At 37.7% G+C, this 20,896-nt stretch overlaps 1 protein-coding gene across 2 annotated transcripts in view; it reads left to right on the top strand.

The window, feature by feature from the left end:
• Positions 1-305: 305 nt before the first annotated feature.
• ANO3 (anoctamin 3) overlaps positions 306-20,896 on the top strand; it is a 205,900-nt gene continuing 185,309 nt past the window's right edge. For both annotated transcript variants that reach the window (XM_074586271.1, XM_074586270.1), the window contains exon 1: positions 306-459. In XM_074586271.1, the coding sequence (XP_074442372.1) occupies positions 306-459 (154 nt within the window). The remainder of the gene's footprint in view (positions 460-20,896) is intronic.

Raw genomic sequence — 20,896 nt, 5'->3', positions numbered from 1 at the left:
ATACAGATAATGCCCTAATATTGTTGTCACTACGAGAACAGAACTTTTTTTAGTAGTAGTTTTTTACCTTGGAGAAAAGCTGCAATATTTAGCAAATGCTGCAGAGCTGGAAGAACAGCTTCCTGGAAATACAGTTTCTCAGCCATTGACTTAAAAACATTTTGCACTATTACAATTTGGGGATTTCTATTATTTTCTTCTGTAATAGGAAGTTATTTTTCTGCAGACTGTGAGTTTGGGGAAGCTGAACTTAAAGTGGCTTCTTCTTTTGTTCAGCTTTGTTTTTATACTGAGACTATCTTACAATGTCAGCTGTGATAATTGAACTGGATAAGCTTTCCTCAGATGCGATTGAGAGCAAAAAGGAGTCCAAGTCAGATTTTAAGGAAGGAAAATTCAGTGAATCGTGTGCCGATTATCACGGTTTTCAACTTCACTGCTCGCATTCTGCGCCAGCTGGTAAGCATGCATTTATATAAACTATTTCCTCAAATCTGTGTCTATTTACTCGTGTAACATGTTGCAAGTAAACTGTAAGACCCCATAAGGAAAACACAGGATTCGATGCTGTCACGTGTGTGCAATATATGAAGTCATTTTTACTTTAAATAAAGGGTTTAACATATGTCTGTTAAAAAAAAAAAAAAATAATTCCTGAAGACTCTAGCACATAGTGTACTGCTGGAAGAAGAGCCCCGGAGATTGTTACCTTTGCATTACCTGGATGATGAGCTTTCTGTCGGAAGTGACATATATTTTGTGTAAGTTAGAGCAGGTCCAGCAGCTGCTCCGGTATTAGACTTTGCAAGGTGTGTAGATAAGCTGAGCTCTCTAGTGTTTAGCGCTGTGGCTCCTCTTCTGCTCTCCTCTGGTATTTTTTATCACATCAGGGCTTGTAAAGAGGGAACTGCATCTGCTGTAAGGTTACTTTTTTTTTTTTTTTTTTTAAAATGACCACTGTGGTTCATTTATTGTTTTTATTTTGTGGCAGGTGTTACCTATAGCTAGAATAGGTCTCCAAAAATGTCAATTAAATAAACATCATGAGACTTTAATTTATCTGAAAATTCATAGTCATGAAAAATACAGACTGTAGCTGCCTTGGATTGTCTAATATAACCAAGAAGATACATCTGCAGTTAATCAATGGAATCAATCAGTTATGTCCTTAAAGCTTTCTAAAGTATTGGGTGGTCATTCATCTAGGAAACACCTTTCAAGAATGACTAGCCTAATCTCTTGTCAACTACATATGTATCTTGACTCCACAACTCCCAAGGGATAATTTCATTTTGATAATGTTTTCACTCGCTTATGACCCCCGGAACAAAGTACAGACAAGAAAAATGGAGAATATCTGAACGTAAGTGACAATTGATCCTGTGACAGGACAAGCAACCTGCATCAGAAGACCCCAACTTTCACTTGGCTAAAGTAGGTAAATACGTAAATACAGCTTTGATATTTTTAACTCTGTAACAAACTTTTGGATAATTTTTTGGTTATAAATTCAGTTCTTGTACATTAAAATGGTCAAATGGTTGGGATGTCATGCTATCTGTTCGTTTGCAAGAAAACAGATAACTTGTGCTTTCCCTAATAGAAATTTTCAAATTTTATTCCCTGTAAAGCCTTCATTAAATTTTGTTAAACAGAATTTTCTGAGTAGATGCACTTTTGAAAGTTTATCCTGTATGTTAGCAGGTTTTTGCAAGCTCAGGAATCAAGTGTCTGTCTGTTTCCCTGGGATCCTTTCACATAACTTCCAAATTACCTCTCTTACCCTAAAGAAGTGCCGCTGAAGAATTTATGCCTGTGCTAGCTGATATGCTTTGCTATGTTCCCTAAATATCCAAGTAATCTGTTCTAGCCTACAAAGCTGATCAAAAGTAACACGAACTTTCAGCATGAGCAGGGTATTGTTTGTGGAACTATACCATCCAGAGTTCTGCAGGAAAGAGATATTAAAAAAAAAAAAAAATCAAATCTCCTTGTTGGAATTCTTCCATTTGGAAAAGTAATTATTTTATTTTTTTCAAAGAATTACATCTTGCACGTATTTGTTGCAAAGACTGTTTACTATTCCTAAAGCAGTGCTAGCCAGCATCTCTGACAAATGTGTTGTCAGAGTTTGAAGAATTTTTTGTTTTTCTTTGTGTTTTTTGCACCATGGGAAGAATCGAAGAAATGCTGATATATCATCTTAGTATTTGGGGTTTTATGAATGATGACTTAAAGCAAATGCAATCTCATCTTCTGCCTTCTAAAATTTTACGTGAGATATTTATTTTACAAGTGTTTAAAGCAAGCAAGCCCTTTGTAGTTTCCAGTGTTGCGTTGGGTTGGCTGAAGTCTAAATGGAACAGTGTAAACAACTCTAACTTGCATTCCACATGTCATTTCCTAAAAGGAACTTTTGCTTGCTCAGCCATGGCTATTGATAAAAATAAACAGCTTTTGTGTATACAAAATGATGGACCTCATTTCTTCGTGAGTAGAGTGTTTCCCAACAATGATGTTTCATGGGCAAAAGGAAAACGTTGAGCTGTGGGAAGCAACTTGTTCTTAGAATTTAGGGTTGGGTTTTTTCCAGATAGCAATAATAGTATAAAAACGTCCAATGAAATCAACATCCTATATCAGGGTGCTGCACTGGGGTTTGCTAGTGGTGGCTCCTCTGCCCCACAGGACTCCACTCCAGTTGAAGCCTTGGGAATCTTACATTAAGGATCAATGCTTTTTTAGATTTTCAATGTGTCTTTTTTTTTTTTTTTGAAGAACTTCCCTCTATAAAATCACTCAAATCACGAACAAATGGTAGTATTGGGTACGTAAGCTATGAAAATATAAATACTCAGTGTGAACCTACGAAAAAGCATCAACAAAGTAGTAGATGTCCTTTTTCTTTTGTTCAATCTGCTGTCCACGTATTCAGTTGGATTATGAGAGGCTTGCTTTTCAAAAATTATTGTGCTGTGCTTGCACTACGATATTTTGTATATAAAGCAGATAATTCAACATAGAGAGATTATCGCTTAAGAAAAACTTTTCTTCTTATAGTATACTGATGTGTTAATTTTAAACATAACACCTAACAGTGCAAATACAGAAAAATGAGTACTCTGACAAAGTAAAGCGGTATCCTGAAATTCAGTCTGATGTTCTTGGAATGGGAAATGGAGATGTTATTAGAAGACCTGATATCTATTCAGAGTCCCTGGGACAGGAAAATATTGACTATGTTTTTTGTACCTGCTTTAAGCAAACTCATTGCAATGGGATATAAATGTTAAATTGCTTTCCTACATCTTTCTTGTTAAATAAGAAATAATCTTGTTATAAATAAGCTTAACTTTCTGCATATCGCTCCGTTTTCAATTCTGACGCAAGTACCAATCCTGTGGCATATTTATTTGGGATCTGCAGATATGTCAGTACACATTGCAGAGACTACTAACGCTAGAATAAGAACAAGAGTATTATTAAATTAACATTTTGTGTATAGAATACAGACTTTTTCCATGCAGAGTGTCGCTGAAGTCTTTGGGAGTTTACCACTTGCAGTGTAATTCCGGGACATTGTTTCAAACGATGAAATTCTGAAATGCGTGACCAAGCCCGGCTGATGAATGCTCCACGAGCAGGTGGATGACAAAGCTTGAATGGAGCAGTGATACTTGAAGACAGAGGGTAAAGTGGGGTTGGTGGGTTTTTAGAGATGCCGAGCTATCTTTAGGAAAATAGAGCTTATTTGGAGTTATATTCTACTTCTCCTGCAAAGAATTTTTAATACAATATGATAACACGAATGCCAGTGTCACAGCTGTCCATTTGCCAATGGACAACAGAAGGCTGTTTGTGACACAGAAATACAGGACCAGATCTCTGTATTTGCCAGGGTAGAATTTCCTCCAGGTCCTGGTGTATTTGCTGTTCAGGCTTCTCGCGGGAAGCAAGGCTAATCTGAATATTCCAGTTTGTAAATATTTGTGGAGATTTAAACCTTATTATCCCTGATAGATGCTTTTCTGCTTCTTCTCTTATTAGCCTGGAAATGACTGAAAACATTCAACCCACAATAATGGCCTTTATCTCTCAATCTTTGTTTTACAACTATAAGGCAAATAACGCTCAAAACATTTCTCTACGTAAGTTCTGTAATATGTTGCTAGGGATGGTTTTGTCCATATAACTCTTGATCTAGAATAAAGCAACATTTTCAAAATATATATATTAAAAACAAACAAACGTGAGCCATAAGTAAAGTCTTAGTAGAGTAACTGGTAGTGGTGGGGTCAGAGCACTCAAACTCCTGAAATGAGACACGCACTAATCCCACAGTTTTGACTCTGACCTTTGGTAGAGTGGTACAAGGCTAGATAAACATATTTTTTTCTGCCTTTTTTGTGGTTCGTTTACTGATAAATTTTTGGGGGAAGGGATGTGGAAGTTATTTTCGAGATAATAGTTGCTATGTTTCAGAAGTTATTTTTACTGTCGGTCCATTTATGTATTTGAAATCACCCATATGCTGTATGAAGCTATAAAAGGAACGAAGTGAAGTACTGAACTTGACGGAACTAAAAAGGGTTAAAAAAATTAAGGACGCATTCCTGCAAAATGCTTTAATTCCCATGGCACAAGCAACACGGCTCAGCTAACAGCGTGCCCAGGGAGAGGAAAATGGGAGTCAGTGGGTAAAGATGATGTAACTGAGTAAATACTTTCAAGGGTTTGCTTTTTTGTATTCAAGACCATCAATGGAGTAGGTGTATAGAGGGGTAACAACTGTATTTTCTGTTTTAGCAGAGCTTGAGGGGTAAAAGAGCTTTTGGGAGGCAGAAGAGCAGTGCGCGTGCTTTGAGTTTCACCAACATAAAACAAAGTCCCTTTATAGACATCAGAACGTGTGGGGACTCAGAAGACAGGATGACCAAAGCTTTTCCTCTTTTTGCCACCAGAAAACAAATATGATGAAAAGGACAATAGTTTAGCAAATCTCTCTACAGGTATCTGCCCCTCTTTTCCTTTCCAAGATGGTTATGAGAGAGGCAGCAGCAGACTGAGCTCTGGGTGCTTGCTGTCATCCCCCTCACCGACCTGTCTAGACCTTTTGCTACATCAAAACTTTTCACGATGCGCATATCACAGCTTTATGGGAATGTCGCATCGCGGAGGAATAAAATTATGTACTTTGTGATATCAGACAAAACTAGAATGCAAAGCAGTGTAGGGTTGTCTTCAATAAAGAGCATTTCCTCTATTGTAATGGAAATATTTAACAGGAATTTTACTGGGGAGGAAATTGAAAATAATCTGCAGCTTTTACTTTTGCTAGCAAAGCCCTATATGAACATCCCTTAACTAAATATATATCTCTCTCATTTCTGAAACATCAAAATACTTCTGCTTACTGAAAACCTGCAAAACCAGTGTTTCTTATTTATAAACTTTAGAAGGTAGTTTAATTGGTGGCTGAAATTTTCTCTTTCTGTAAATTTTGAAGTGCTTCAATCACGGTTGCGTCACAATGGCCAGGGAACTGAAGAAATAAGTTGTAGCTTTGTGCACAAATCTGTACCACACCACTGATTTCCCTTAATTACTCACACTAGGATTATATAGTAAAAACAAGAAGGGAGCAAACACAACACACAGGAAATTGTCTAATGGTTACAATCCAACTGAAGTCCCTGTCTGCAGCGCGGTGCAGAATCAGGACTTCCAAACACCTACACTAACCTAATTTTTGAAACTATAGGCTTACTTGAAGCGTACAAACGTAACCAAGTAATCTTTCCACAAAGTTTAGGTGCTGTTTTTCTACTTGTCTCTTCCATTTTCTCTTGTAAAACAAAAAGGTCAAGAAGTGCGTTTTTCCATCATTTCAAGAAGCAATTGAGAGACTCTTGTCAGGAAGATCAATATTCAGAAATAAACCTTCTACTAGTTATGCCACTACTGCGTCAAACCAACATTTAGTTGAAAGCCATCAAGGAATGTAATTAATTTAGCAGTAGAGCAGAAAAATAAGTTGTTAGCAGTCTCCTAACCTCCACGCAGTAGAATGTATTTCATTATTTCTGAAGGATACCATTATTTTTAATTCTAACTTTACCTTGGAGGCAGACTTTGCTATGTCCAAACCATTAGCAAAATGCTGCCAATTTTGAAAATGAAGTGGGCATCTTGTGTGGTGGTTGCAGGTGGAGGGAAAGGAGGGAGAAAGCGTATTTGTTCATACGTGCATGGAGGCTGGGACTCGAAATTGTGTAGTATGTCTTCAGCCGAGCTGAGACTTTAGTACTAGTGAGAGTGAGTCTTTTTGCTATTCAGACTAAAGATGCACTACGAGCTACAACTGGAAGATCTTTCTCTCTCTGGTGCTACCTTCTGTACCAAAAATTTAATGAATAATATACAGAATCAGCCTGTAGTAATGAATAATTCAGAGATCGCAGAGAGGCCGAATGTACTGAGGCGTTCACCCCTGCCCCCGGGGGTCGTGACTTCTATCCTCACATGGCAACAATAAATGGAAACAAAGCTGGATATAGAAATCTAATTTTTCCCAGAGGCATCATTTCTCTTCTGTTCTCTTCCTTCCCCTAATGAGCTATTTACTTTGAATTCAAGAGTGGGGTAGGTCAACTAACTCTGAGTAAAGACACTCTAATGATTTATAATCGTGGATTTTATTTCCCAAATTCCCTCAGTAGCAGTAGATGAAGTTTGTCTACACAAAGAATATGCTGCCCTTGCAGATATTACTAAAACTTTCCCTAGTTTGAAAGGTGAAGTCAATACTTGCAAAACACATCAGTGCAGACCTTGGTAACAAAGGTCAAAAAATGAGAGCGAGAGTCAGGTTTGAAAAGATTTCCTCTAACATGGTATGTCTTACACCTGCAAAGCCTGAATACAGCAGTGAAACGCTCGTATTTTAGTTGTGACAAGTGAGTCTGTACGCTTAAGTCTTTTCTCCTTGAATAATGAACGTAAATCGACAAGCAGGTCTCCGGTATGATATAGGAAGCCAGATGACTAAGTGTGGATGAGGAGGTCACCAAGGTATTTACAGTTTCTCAATCATTTAAGTCTGGGGTTATGTCTCTATGTGCTGTTATAACATGTTTTAAAAGAACGCGTCCGAAGGTCATGAGTGTTATAAGTAGAGCAGACTGATGGCCACACGTCCATAACTTTGATGGTAAGTAAAGGATGCTCCTCTGGTGATGCAGAATACATTTGTATTCTGTGTTTGAACACAGACTTTACTATAAGATCTGATAGCTCTGTCTAGACAGTATGCAATGAGGAAACAAATGATGTCATTTAGTACATGGTCTATAAGCTATGGCTTACAATTGGTTTCTTTTTTTGGATGAATAAACCTATATTTGGTTTCTCTTGCACCACCATAAACATATAGAAACTCCAGCATATTTTCTAGACCTTTGTGATATGTATATAGTACTGTGATATGACCTAGGTTAAACTTACTTAAAAAAAAAAAAAAGGCAAAACTTCCTGAAAACAGAAGTTAAGTAATATTTAGAAGGGGCATCATGGGAGAGAGAATTATACTGAGTTATCTGTGCAGGCAGATGAATGATATAAATAGAAAGAGCTTTGAGTGGTGCTGGAAAGACAAGTGTGTTTTTCCAAAGGCACATGGTGAGAAAGAATTTGGCTGCCTATTAGTCTCAATCCTAAAATGTGCTGGTTTGCTGGTAAAATAATAAAGTGAGATGGTATCTTTAGGAATTATGTATTTATATACGCAAAAGTATTAGTAATTATTTAGATCTTTATCATATTTGGCTCCCGCCTTTGTGGAGGCATGGGGAAGTCACTTAGATCCAAATACATCAATCTCTCGAGCCAGTACAGCCTCTCTGGCTGTATACTTTTTGTAAAGAGAATTAGCCTCAGGTTTCTGTTTTAAGGCTTTGATTGAACATTTCTAAAATATATGTGTTCTTTTCTGTATCAATATGAAATAGATAGCACTTCCAAACAGCATCCTAAATCCTTCAAGTAAGCAACAGCCTTCCTAATTTTGCTGCTATACTTCTGTTTTGCTCTGTAATGCAGTGTGCTTTATGAAAACTCACATTGTAGTCAGCTACTAATGCTAATTATTTCAGAATGTTGCTAACAAGAAAGGTAGTAAAATACATTTAGTGAATTTCATTTGAAGGAACAGAATGATGTCTATTGAAGATGAACTGCATCAGCCTTACCTGAATCTGACAGAGTAAGCTAATTCCTACAGTGCCTTTTTCTTGCATGTTTTGAAGCAAAGAATTTTCTTGTACTTCCTTTTAGAAAGGAAATTCTCTTCTTACTCACATTTATCTGCAAGGTTTTCTTCTGGTAGTTGCTTTAAATATGCTTTTCCTTAATTTCTTTGGTTTCTCCCGTTCTTTTCCTTCTATGATAAGGAATAACAGGTCAATCACACTGTGTATGGCACTGGGCCTGTGAATGAGAGGTTAAACTGATTTGGGCTTTCCCTATCTAGGCACTGAGAAAAAGGACTAAATAGCAGAATTCCATGAAGTCACAAAAATAACTTGAGTCAGTCCACACTGTAAGCTTTCTCTCATCTCATCTTGGTATATCTTTGCCTTTTATATTCTAAACATTTTGATTTTGACACTCCAAAGCTGCTCCCACATCTCTTACCATTCCAAAGGTTTCAATTCTGCAAGAAAAGATTATAAAATATTCAAGGAAAGCGCCTTTGTAGGGGTATTCGTTTACTCAATCTTTCCTTCACCTTAGCAACATTCTGCTGAACCTGAACAAGGAAACTAATGAATTATTTAAGTGAACTACCATCAAAATCTCATGTTGCTGTGTCATGGATTTATGCTCAGATTCCTGCTGTCATCTTCTATTTTGCCAAAGGATGAGACATACAAGGTCTGCACGCTTTCTCTTCCAGGATCCTCACTAAGGCAAGCTCTGTTAGTGCAGCTTTAAAGAGAAAAAAATTAATGAATAGAGGATCTTGCCCTGTGGGCCTTGCCAAGCCAAAACGGCTTTTTTGACTCAATGGCACTTTGGCAGACTAAAGACTGGATTACGGCCAGTCATTTGGAAAAGCAGTTTCTGATGTACATCAATCAAGAGTATAACGATGTTCATCTGTGGGTTTTCTAAAATGACGGTCTTGAAAAATGCATGGACTCTGGAGGCTGTCTCTGAGAAAACAAAGGACAGTGGAAAGAGAAGCCTAGTTTTTCTATGGTGTTTAAATTGGCCACTCGTTGTGGCTCTGTGGAACGCCTGGTATGAGGTGCCGATTGTTGATCCTCACTTCTATTGACTAAACTGTTATTTTAGAAATAAAACAGTAGTAAAAATAGCGAGTGTATTCTGGGTAGCACTGATATATTTTCTTTCTTTCTTGTCGAAAAAAAGACAAAAGATTGAGTCATTCAGGATTTAGGAACTCTGTGTTTCTGTATGTTTATGTGCCCTTTTAATTTTTGTTTGTAACAACCCAAGGAGAACATAAATCTTCACAATTCAAGGATGACCAAAACGAAGTTGAACGAAGTTAATTCCGAACGTTGACATCTTATTCTTCTTGAGAGTCACTTGGCCTTGTTCTTTGACTAATTTAACCAAATGATGTAACAAATGAGGGGTTTTTTTATATCTTTTTTCCTTCATCTCTGGAAGAACGTGGTTTTGTACACGCTTTTCACACAGGATATGCTACTGGCTTGTTCACTTACCTCAGGAAGGAAATAGGCAAGGGTCATTCAAAGAACTACAAATAGGTGTCCCATTTATAGACATTTGCCACCTTCAAAATTCACAAAGTTTAATACAATGCATTTTTGGCATGTTCTACTTTTTCTCTTAATAGTACGGACTTATATGTGACAAATATTTCTCTTATTTGTAGAAAACCTTGTTTCCTAATGTTATAATTTTGATCGCCGCATGCTTTCCTTCTGATCTTTGCTTTGCTGGGAAAGCAAAGCACGGAAGATTTGGGAACTCTAGGAGGGAACTGTTATGCTTTGCTGTCCTTCATAAGACTTACGGGAATTCCCATACTGACTTAGGTCAAAATCTACCTTGTTTGGTATCCTGTTTCTGGCAGCAATCAGTATCTGCTACTTCAGAGGAAAGGAGAACAGGAAAGCATCTTGTTGGCCATGTTTCCAGTACCTCCTCAAGGATATCCTACCACTTGATCTGACTAAGCAGCACTGAAGTCCTGCAGGAGGTACGGCACTCAGCTTGAGAAAAACTAATCTTCAGTTTCACAAATACGGAGTTTAGTTACTTGAGACAGAAGTTCCTAAACCACTTGCTTAGTTAGTTCAAAACTGGGGTAAAATGCGCTTAAATGAGTCTGAAAAGACAAAAAATAAACTCCTAGAGCTGATCGTCTTGTGATTTTCCCTGAAAACCCTCATAACTAACATTGGGAATTTGACTTGTAATCTTGCATTCACATTTTGGCACCTATGTTGATTCCTTTCGTTCTATGAAGCTCGTATTTTTCAGAGTTTCACAAGATCTGTTACTTTCATTCTTCTTCATGACCAGAACATATTGTCCTCTCCCTTTTGTTTTACTCAATTTAGAGTATTTGAAACAGTCTTTCTCTCTGCTCAAATTCCTAACTTTTTTCCTGATCTTTGCACAAAGGTAACTTTTCTCATCTGTCCATCAAAATTTTGATTTAGTTTCATCTCACTTATGACTTTTCACTTCACATTGCATGCCTATTTTTTATTTTTAGGATCTGTTTTCTCACTCATTCCTTTACACTTCTCACTTTTGGAATGACAACTTTTTCAAGTATATCACATACTTTAAACATCCTTCTTCAGTTCCTCTCTTAAAACCAATTGTTTGACTTTCAGGTACTTTCAGTACTTGAACTTTTTTTAACTCACTCTTTTAATACTCTGGCTTATCTCTCATTAATCAGACACTTAGTGATTTTCTTTGCTTGTGCCAATGGCATGATCCTACTGACGTTAATTTATTCCATTTCTTTCATGCTTTCCTTTTCTACCTTAATGTTCTTAAAAAAAAAAAAAAAGAAAAAAAAAAAGAAACTGCAAAATTGTATTTTAAATATATACTTTCTGTGAAGAAAACTAAAATAAGGAGAGGAGTTTGAAGTGGATACTTCTAGGCATTTTTTTATGAGTGCAGTTGACAAAACTACACAAGATATGATATGATGTATGCCATTTATGTAAATTCGAACATCTCCAGTAGTAAGGAATTTTCTCTGTTGTTATTTAGGCAATTTTTTGAAAAATGAGATGTGAAGAACTTGAGGATCCTCAATTAAAAAGAACCAAACACTAAAGTTCCTTCTCATTTTGTTCAGCTGTGGGTCCACTTAGCATTTCTGGAAAAACAGGTCCTGACTGATGCGCCCAAAGACCATGAAGGAGCTGGTGAGCCATAAACTCCATAGAGCTGCTTGTGGGTTTTATAGAAAAATAAATAGTGAGTTGTCCCAATTATATTACTAATTTGGCATGCCTTATAAAGCTTTACTGGATGTAGTTCAGCAAGAGTAAAATATAACGCCTTCTGCTTCTAGACAGGAAAGATATTTTTAAGGTATTGGTAATCTCTTTTCATAAAATGGCAAAAATATACACCGAATCAGGATATGCTCTGTTAAATCCAAAGGAAAGGACAGTGTTGGAGTTTGAGTGCCATTTTGATTTCCAAGTGACAAGCGCGTTATCCTTTATCTCGCCAACTTTAAAAGTAGGCAGAATAAGGGCAAGGTTTTCTGCTGTAAAGCTGAGAACAGCCGTTCCTTCACAGAATTACACCTGTTTGCTTCAGCTGGGGGATTTACCTCAAACTCCTAACGCAAACATACATAATTTTTAATCCTGTGGAATATCGCCACAGGGAAGTTCAGCTGCGAGCATAAAAATTGTCTTGTCTGAATCATGTAGTGAAACTCCTCTGAGAAGTCATTTGGAGGAAGTGAGGACGCGTTACAAAGACGATTTCACTGTTTCTCTTTCATCAGAGAAAGCTTTTGGTGCAATAAAGTGGTCATTTACTCATATGCTATACTTAAGCATTGCTCTTTCTCTTAAAAAGAAACATAAAGCAACTTTAGCTATTGTGAAGGAACAGTCGAAGTGAGCTTCAAAGAAAGATTTTTACTTTATGGTTGGTTTTTTTAATAGAAATGCCAATGGATTTGTTTGGAGTAATGCTTGCAGATAGCGCTGCAGAAACGAATTTGTAGCTAACGGCTCAGAGGGAAAAAACGGTTTAGCTGTTTCGCCTGAAAAAAAATGAGGGAGAGAACCAAGGAATGTCTTGGATGTGCCAAGCTTGCGGCAATGTGCTTTTCGAAGCGTTTTATGTGGTGATTTGAGATCTTGTTAAAACCTGGAACAACTCACAGCAGCGCATATGTACATATGCCGACTTGTTCGAGAACAGATTGGGACGGCGACCACTTGGCGCTGTCAGCGCTCCTTTGTTTGCTGCCGCGTGCGCCATGTGCGAGTGAGACAAAGGTGTGGGTGCGATCCAGGCTTTGCATTTGTAACGGCGGGAAAGACATAATCATACGCCCCAATGTTCCCTCTCAGCTTTTGAGAAGATGTTTAAAAATAAGGGATATAAAAACCCAGATGAATGCTACAAAATATGAAGCTACCGCACATTCAGAGTTGCCTTGTTGGCTTTGTTCAAACTGTCCTCCAAAAATAGCTCTGATGATAATGCCAGGAGTTTAATGTCGCCATGGGACTTCTTCCCCTCTGCTGCCTGCACAGGGCAGCAGGGCAAAAGTTTTCACTTATTCATCTTTTTTCCTAAAGTAGGAGAAAAAGCCCTAAATACGCTCTTCAAACACATGAAAGACTGCACCGTCTCATTAGTTAATAGGCAAAGCTTATGCAGGCTTGTTCTGCAGCACCAGCTTTTATTAGTAAAGTGTTGGGATTTTTTTTATAGCAAGTTAGAGCAGCTGCTTGCTGTCAGAGCACCTGAGTGTAGAGCCCTCACCAGAAGGTTCCCTTCATTACAGGTACAATGAATATTAGGAAACGCGATCCCAATAACGTTTAAAAACTTGAAATAACTGTTATGAACCTGATAAGAGGCTGCAAAGTTTGCAAGAACTTCCCATGCAATAATGTATTTTCCATACAAAGCAACCTACCAACAAGCCAACTCCTTTCCTCTATTTTCTAACAAAGCTCCCAGTGTCCAAATCGGCTCCAAGTGTGCTTTTCTTCCTCACGCTGAAGATGATGATCAAATGTGAACAAAAGCTGCTGTGCAGAGCTCTCTTGAGACATGCAAACAGATTTCGGAAGAAGTGTTTATAGCAAATCAAAAGTTTAAGTGTTTAGAGTCATGCTGATAATTTTGTTCCCAAAAGTGGAATCCTACTATTGTCTCATATTTCCCTCTTGCCGTTATATTTTTTGACACTTTTTATAGCTGTAAAAAAAAGTTCTCCGAAGGACTGAGCCTCCGAGCAGGAGGACAAATAACTCCTATTGATGCTTCCGTGCCAGGGGAGAAGACTTTGCTCCTGAAATTGCTGCTGTGCGAGTAGTCGTCTTGGGCAGCACGTTGCTAACGCCACAGCATGGTGCCCAGTGCTGCCTAAAGCTCTTGCACTTCTCTTTGGCACCGTGTCGTGTATCTAAATTTTCTGATGAAAGGGATACTGAGCCGCCTGACTTCACGAAGTTCTTTGTTTCCCTCTGCAGTGGCTCGGAGGCTGCTTGTTGAAGAAACCCTGGGTCTGGGTCTGCGTTCCTCAGTGTCAGCCTCGGGTAGTTGCAGCACAACATGAGGATAGTAGTAACTGTAACAGTAGAAACTGTGGTCCTATTGACTGGAATATCAGTTAATACTTAAAACATTGTCCAGCAGATAGTTGTTGCACACATCAATATACTACAAACACGCTACACCTTGAATTTGGAGTTCCTTTGTTGATTATTCCTTCCTGAAACTTTAATTCTGACAAAAAATGACAGTCAAATCCTACGTGGAGTCACACAATAAGTAATTATCAGAACTTAGTCTTTAAGTATGGGCAGTTGCACAAGATGTCAAAAAGATCAAATGATCGAGAAGTTCTGAAGGTGAATTTTGACTTGGCCATGCTCTTGCAGCATATGCTTAGGCTAAAATCTGATATCAGGGTTTCAATGGGGACAGCTAAAACGAAACATCGCAAGGTGTAGTGGGAATAATTGTAAGCTGAGTCGTCTCAAGAAGTTTGAACACTTCTTTTGTGAGGGTTTTGTTGTATGGAAACAGTGAAAATTACATTCTTTAATGACAGTATATGGACATTTCCCGATTAAAGCGTTTTGAGGTTTTTTTAACAAAAATATAAAAAACCTCCTCTGTTAGGAAACCAGTAGTTAATAGGTTTTCAGGGAAGAGAACTGGTTAACGCTTACCATTAACAAGGACTTTCACCAGCAGGATGTTAGTTGAATCGCTGTGGTTCCTGACCCTTTTTTCATTATAAATGCCTTTGCAATTCCAGCCTAGAAAAAGGATGAGGATTTGCAAAAAACCTTTTAAGACAATGGCATTTTTAAATTACTTTACCAGACTTTTGCAGGCTGAACATACAACCGTAATTTTTACTTAAATAAGAAACCTTGATATAAATCACTTCTGTGTTGTACACGTTGCGTTTTAGAACTTACCTTAAATTTTATCAGATTCAGTGACACTTTTACAGCAAGTAATGTGGGCTTTGGATTTCTTTTGGTCTTTGCATCTGTGTTAATGAGGAATGTTTCCTAGTATCACAGTATCAGGATGCTGAACATACAGGAACTCTGTGATAATGCTGCCGTGTGTGTTAGCAAATCTTTGGGGGGAAAAAAAAAATAATCTAGAAATTCAATAACTACAGCAAAACAAAAGTCTTTCTGCTCCACAGAATTCACTCAGATGGCATTTACTGCAGAAACTGGACACCGCATACAAAGAACAGAATTAGTGACTAAGATGTGATGCGATATTTCTTCATCTTTATTGCTTCTGGATTAATACATTTGTTTAGCTTGGCCACAAGTCAGTACTTTAGAAGGAAAATCTTCACACTTCACTGTTGATGCAAGAGGGTCAACTAATTAAAGGTTAAAAGGTAATCTTTTAATCGTATTCATTTGTGAAAGCTATTTTTCATAGTATCTGGTTTGACATGTAGCACAGTTATGTACATGATGTAGGTTAAAAACTATTAGAAGGTTATGCCCTTCTATAACTAACTTTGCTTTTGAAGAACGCCGGAGAACCAGGTGTAACATGTCAAAGCTGACAATGTGGTCTGGAGTTGGCTTAGCTAAAAAATAGGTGAAAGCTGGAGGATTTATTACTTCTGCAACCCTACCCTGAAATGATTAGGGCTCTGGGTGAGCACAGCTTTCCTTTTACACAGTGCACTGCGTCCAGGTTGCTGCGATCGTACTGTTGTTTCTCTATTCTCATATTACTTAGAAACCATTAGTAGATTTGACCGCAGCTTTTTTTCATGATGATTAATTCAATTTGACCCAGCATTCAAATAGGAGAGCTGCCACAGAAGCTGGGAGGCTTTGTGGTGACTTAGGCTAGGAAACAACTTGACCTTAAGTTTTGACTTCCTTGTTTACTGTTCAACCTTTGCCTTCTGGCATCTTTCACGCTGTTTCTGGGCTACTGATAAGCTCTACGTTTGTTACTATTTTCACATATATAACAGGAAGAACATGATTGTGAAGAGACCGCATTCAATTTGCGGTCCTCTGTCAACGCTTGAAATGCTGAAATTCCTTTTATTTTATGTTGATGTCTTCAAGATTTGCTTCTTGTACCTGTAGGCACCGAGGTATCACAAGTTGGTCTCTCACTGCGCGTCCTTTGGCATGATTCTACTTCCTAAAATCAGACAGGCAGAGTAATTGGTAGTGTTCGGGATGCTGTACAAAACAAGTATTGATTGCAGAATTTCTACTAATCAAATTGTCAGAAGTGACTGGTATTGAGACTACGGTTCCCAGTATTTTCTTAACATGGAAATAGTGGTCTCACAGTTGCGCTATAAATGAAGTTATAGAGCTGTTCTCTGTATTTTTTTAAAAATAAGACACATCAAAAGTTAACTTTTTTTTTTTTTCCCCTCCCATTTCTTTTCTTTTTCCTTATCAAACTGTGGCAGATTTACTCAGGCAGAATGCAGAATTTTCCCCTGGCTGAATTTGGTTGCTCAATGTGGACTTTTTAGAACAAAAGCCAGAGAGTGGTGAGAAAGCTACTGGTCATTGATGGTGAGGAAGCACATCTCCTACACTGAAAACATGATTCCACAGGCTCCATAAAGAAATAAGCCTGTCATGTGTGCGTCACTGACTCATAGACTCTGGAGTCAATCATTAAAAATAAAGCAGCATTATGTCACTTGGTTAATTAAATGTATTGTCATAAATTCTTTTTATTTTTTAGGTGCTGGAAGCCCTCTTTGATTTACTTTACCAGAAATGACTGTGCTAATATGGTGGCTCTGAGACATTCAGCCTCTGTTCTTATCATGTAATCTTTGTGCAGAACATAAAAATGATCGACATAGGCATAGCTTCATGGCTAATTTCTTTTCATCTTGTGTATTCCTCCATCAATAACCTTTCTGACTCCCTTTCTGCTTAATTAACACGATGGAAGATTTGTACCTTGAAATATGACAATACAGATCAGAAAGTACTGGGTAAAATGTGCTTTGCCTGTTTTTATTTCTGTGTTTGCAGTATCGTTGATTCATTTCTTTGTATGAAGAGAGTGTTGTTACAAGAAACAAAAGCTCGGCCTTCGCTTGCTTGAAATCTTGGAACGGAGAGTTTCATACTCAGCTTATCTGCAGTACAAACGCGGCATTTTCCAGAAGGCCAAGTTTGGACTAGCTAGCTGTGCAATGTCCAGGCCAAGCAGAGTCTAAGAGGGAGAAATGAATCCTCACTCAGAGACTATAGATTTTTGGATGAAGTGGTGCATTAGTGGTCCCTGCTGTTCAGTGGCTTCTTGAACTAGGTGATCTTTAAGGTCCCTTCCAACCCAAACCGTTCTGTATCATTCTTTGAGGACTTCGGTTTTTCTTACCTTTCTTGAAGAGCAAAGGGCTACTTCTAGTTTGGGTGGGTGTTTTGGGGGGTTTTTTTATTATTTTTTTTCCTGCCTTAAACTTAGCCTAGAGGAAAGCCTCTGAGGAAGCTGCCTCCACCAAACGGTTGCAGTAACTTAAAGTGCTTTTTTTAATGTTTTCTCCTTTTAATATTATTCCGACCCTCAATGTTCATATTCCAACTACTGTGTTGTCATTCTCACCCTCCTTAGAGAGAATTTGCAATAGAGAAATGATGTGATTGATAGTTCAACACACCCTCTTTAACATGAAGAATGAAAAGAAACACATCCTTCCAAGGGTAAATTTATTTTCTAGCAAAAAATCTTTTCAGATCAATTCTAAATTTCTGCTGCAGTTGCATATAATCTTTGTATAGCATTGTCAATAAGAGACAAGTTCTCTAAATGTATACAAATATGGTCGGTTTACTACTTTGTTTTGAGTTTATTTAATCTCCGTGACCCGCAACAATCATCCATTAGGCTGATTTTAATTTTCAGCCTAGATTATAATGGCTTGAAATGTATAAATGATTCAAAATGTAACTGACCTGCTGTTTTGAGAGGTGAGACACACCTCGTCCAATGTGCCTTTTCTCTGTCCCACACGGCTTTTCTGTGTTCTTCCTCCACAATCTGCAGCCAGAGAAAAATGATAAGGCTTCTTCAGAGCTTTCAGGAATGGAGATTTTATAGGATCATACCAAGAACGTTTGGTCATGACCTGAGAGTGTGTAGGTGCTCATGGAAGAGAGGCATCTCCGGAATAGTGCTAAAGAACCAACCTAGGAGTATGCCGGTGGCATGGTACCATGGAAATTCATGGCTAGTAATTGCTGACCCACGGTATTTTCTGAATCATGCAAAGAATTTGCTTGGGAGTGCCATGTCGGCCATTCAGCACGCCAGAGCCTGTTCTAATAACTTACTGTTTTCCACATTGCTAACAACATCACAGCAAAGACCACCACATGCTTGTGCCCGCAATTGTTTGATTTTCTGGTAGAGATGTGGCCTCAGAACCTTGGCATGACAAGCTATGCAGAAAGCATGCTCGTTCAGCCAAAATGACATTGACGGGTATCCTTTCTTGTTGAGTTCCAAGTCTTGAAAGTATAGAGAAAGCAATTAAAGCAACTGGGTTTTGCTAATGGGACTCTGCATGCTTATTCTCATGTGCTCAGCACCCTTTTCGTACCACCTAATAGTTGAGGGGGGGAAGGAGGCTTTGTTGTTTGGGGTTTTTTTTTGCAGTAATAGCTGCTTTTCATAAGATACACATATTTATTGTTTATCTGCAGCCATTTATGACTAAACAAGAAGACCTTGGAGAAACAGATCTTGAAACTACTTTTCATGCCAGATCTGTTCTCCCAGAAATTGCCAGGTGGGATTTCTTCCTGGAGGATTAACTGCTTCTTCCTCTTCGCCGTCCTCTTTTCTTAAGCCAAGTGCTTAAACGGTCTCGGCAGTTTGACTGCTAAACCCCACTTCTTAGTGAGTAATGTTGTTTGTCTTATACTAAAATCTTGCTTAGGGATGGTTCCGTAGCATCTGGGTAAGGTTAGCCTTTTTGTGTCCAGAACTTTGAATCTAATGTTTGTGTTAATACATTCCTGCCTCACAATGGGTCAGATACCAGAGGGATTGCGTTAGAACTCTTGTTCAAATCATTTTTTTCAGATTAAAGTGGATTTGCTTGTTTTCTCACCACTGTCCCAGTCTTTGTTTAAAGGGATCTGGCATTTCCCACTCCATAAACTGAAGGGCTTGCTTGTTTAATCTGAAGGTAGAATCTGTTGAAGGGTAAAAATGTAAACACGCTGGTTCAATGGGAATTGAAGATTTAGAGGTTTTGATTATTCCACGTGTGGTTATTTTTAGGGACCCGAGTAACTTGAGTTAATCTCACTCTTGTGATTAAAGATGTATCTGCACTATTAAATGTTTCAGGGGAAAGCACAGGGCAGGTATATATTGTATGACCCGCTCTGGTAGCTGCTTATCTGCGCGTTCTCCCACTGCCCTATAGCTGGAAATTAATCATCTTCTCTGGGATCTGAACGTGGACATGAGCAGTTACCACTGCTCTACACTACACTGTTTTCTCAACGTTTCTCCTGTTGATTTTTTTTTTTCTTAACACCAAAAAGTTTCAAAAAACCCATCCCTGCTTTCTGCATCTATGTTTTGATTTGAGCAGTAAATTGGAAAAACTTCTCTTCAAAAACTTGGAGATAAATGTTTCGGAGAAAGATTTATTTTTAACATTTGAACAGGCCGCAGAAGGATTTTTATTGTTTCTTTGGTTTCTGTGGAGGGTTTTTTGTTTGATTTTGAAACTATGTAATTATCCGATAGTATAAATATTAGCCTAAGTAGTCTCAGGTATCTGCTGCACAGAAATTATTTGGTTTTACAGTGTTAATCTTGGCTTATTTCCTCCTTCAAAACCCAACTTCTGGTTTGATTTACAATGATCACACACTCCTTTCATGCAAGTTTGAGCCCTCTGGTAAAATCACTTACAAAGACGAAAACACAAAAACCTATGAAGTTTCTCACATCTACTTGAAGCAAGTCCCCAGTTTGGGGATTGGTAAATCCCCAAATCCCTCCCTCAAAAAAAAATAACTGTCTAAACAGATTTCATAACCCTTAATCTTTTCTGAATTACTCCTTGTTTATAGATACCGATACATTTCAAAGTTTACAATTTATCAAAAGAAATCAAATGGCTGTTATAAATTATTATGCTCATTATATTGAGGTAATTTTTTCATTAGTTCTGCCCATCTTCACTCATCTTTGGTGTTAATATATTTTCATCACACACCACAAGGAAGTTTGGACAAAACTTATGCACTTATTTTACCAAACAGACTATATATATAATCTCATATTTTTCTTAGCTTCACAGCAATATTCAATACATTTTCCTTGATTGAGTTGATACAAATGAATCCTGACAAGACAATAGGGTATTGTACTCTGCCCTTACGAAACAAAACAGATGAGTAAATCCTATAAGAAAACTTTCTTAGGACTTGAATGTAGGAAGAAATGTCTGAAAATTTGTTAGAAAATTCAATACAGGTGGGAACTGTTATTATGGAAATTTTAACTGCTTGGATATAGAATAGGGGGATAAATAGCCCTAATTATGTGAGGATTAATTAATTGTAAACATCACATCAAATAAATTTTTCCCACCGCTGACTGGCACAACAAAATGAGTACTAGGGTACGTAAAAAGCATGATCTAGAAGAACAGACAATAAAAAGTAACCTGTGGAGGAAACAGATTATTTCTGTCACGACAATATGAAACACACATATGATACGAAGGTATAGGAACAAGACGTTGTTAATTAATTCTTCACTTAGGTATTAAAATATGTACAAGTTTGAGGAAGACTTCCAAATAGGATCCAATTCCAAATACTGCAAAATGCAAACGAATTGTCTGTTAAAAATATTATGCAAAATTTTGGAATAAGTATTGATAAAAGGAAAACTGAAAGCTTAGAGATACATGAAGCTTTACATAAGCATTAAATGCAAAGTATGGTTCCAGAGAGGAAGGTTGCATCAGGGCAGAACTCTTAACTTCTACAGTTTAAAACAAATTTCTTCAATTTAAGTGAAACACAATGTGAACCGACCTGGCAAATTAGTACTTAAATGAGATGGGCAACCTCATTTAGTAGAAGAATTGTAAATGCTA

Source organism: Larus michahellis, chromosome 4 (assembly GCF_964199755.1).
Source record: "Larus michahellis chromosome 4, bLarMic1.1, whole genome shotgun sequence".
Taxonomy (NCBI): Eukaryota; Metazoa; Chordata; class Aves; order Charadriiformes; family Laridae; genus Larus; species Larus michahellis.
The sequence above is the reverse complement of the archived record's forward strand: the minus strand, read 5'-3'. Positions and strand labels throughout refer to the sequence as shown.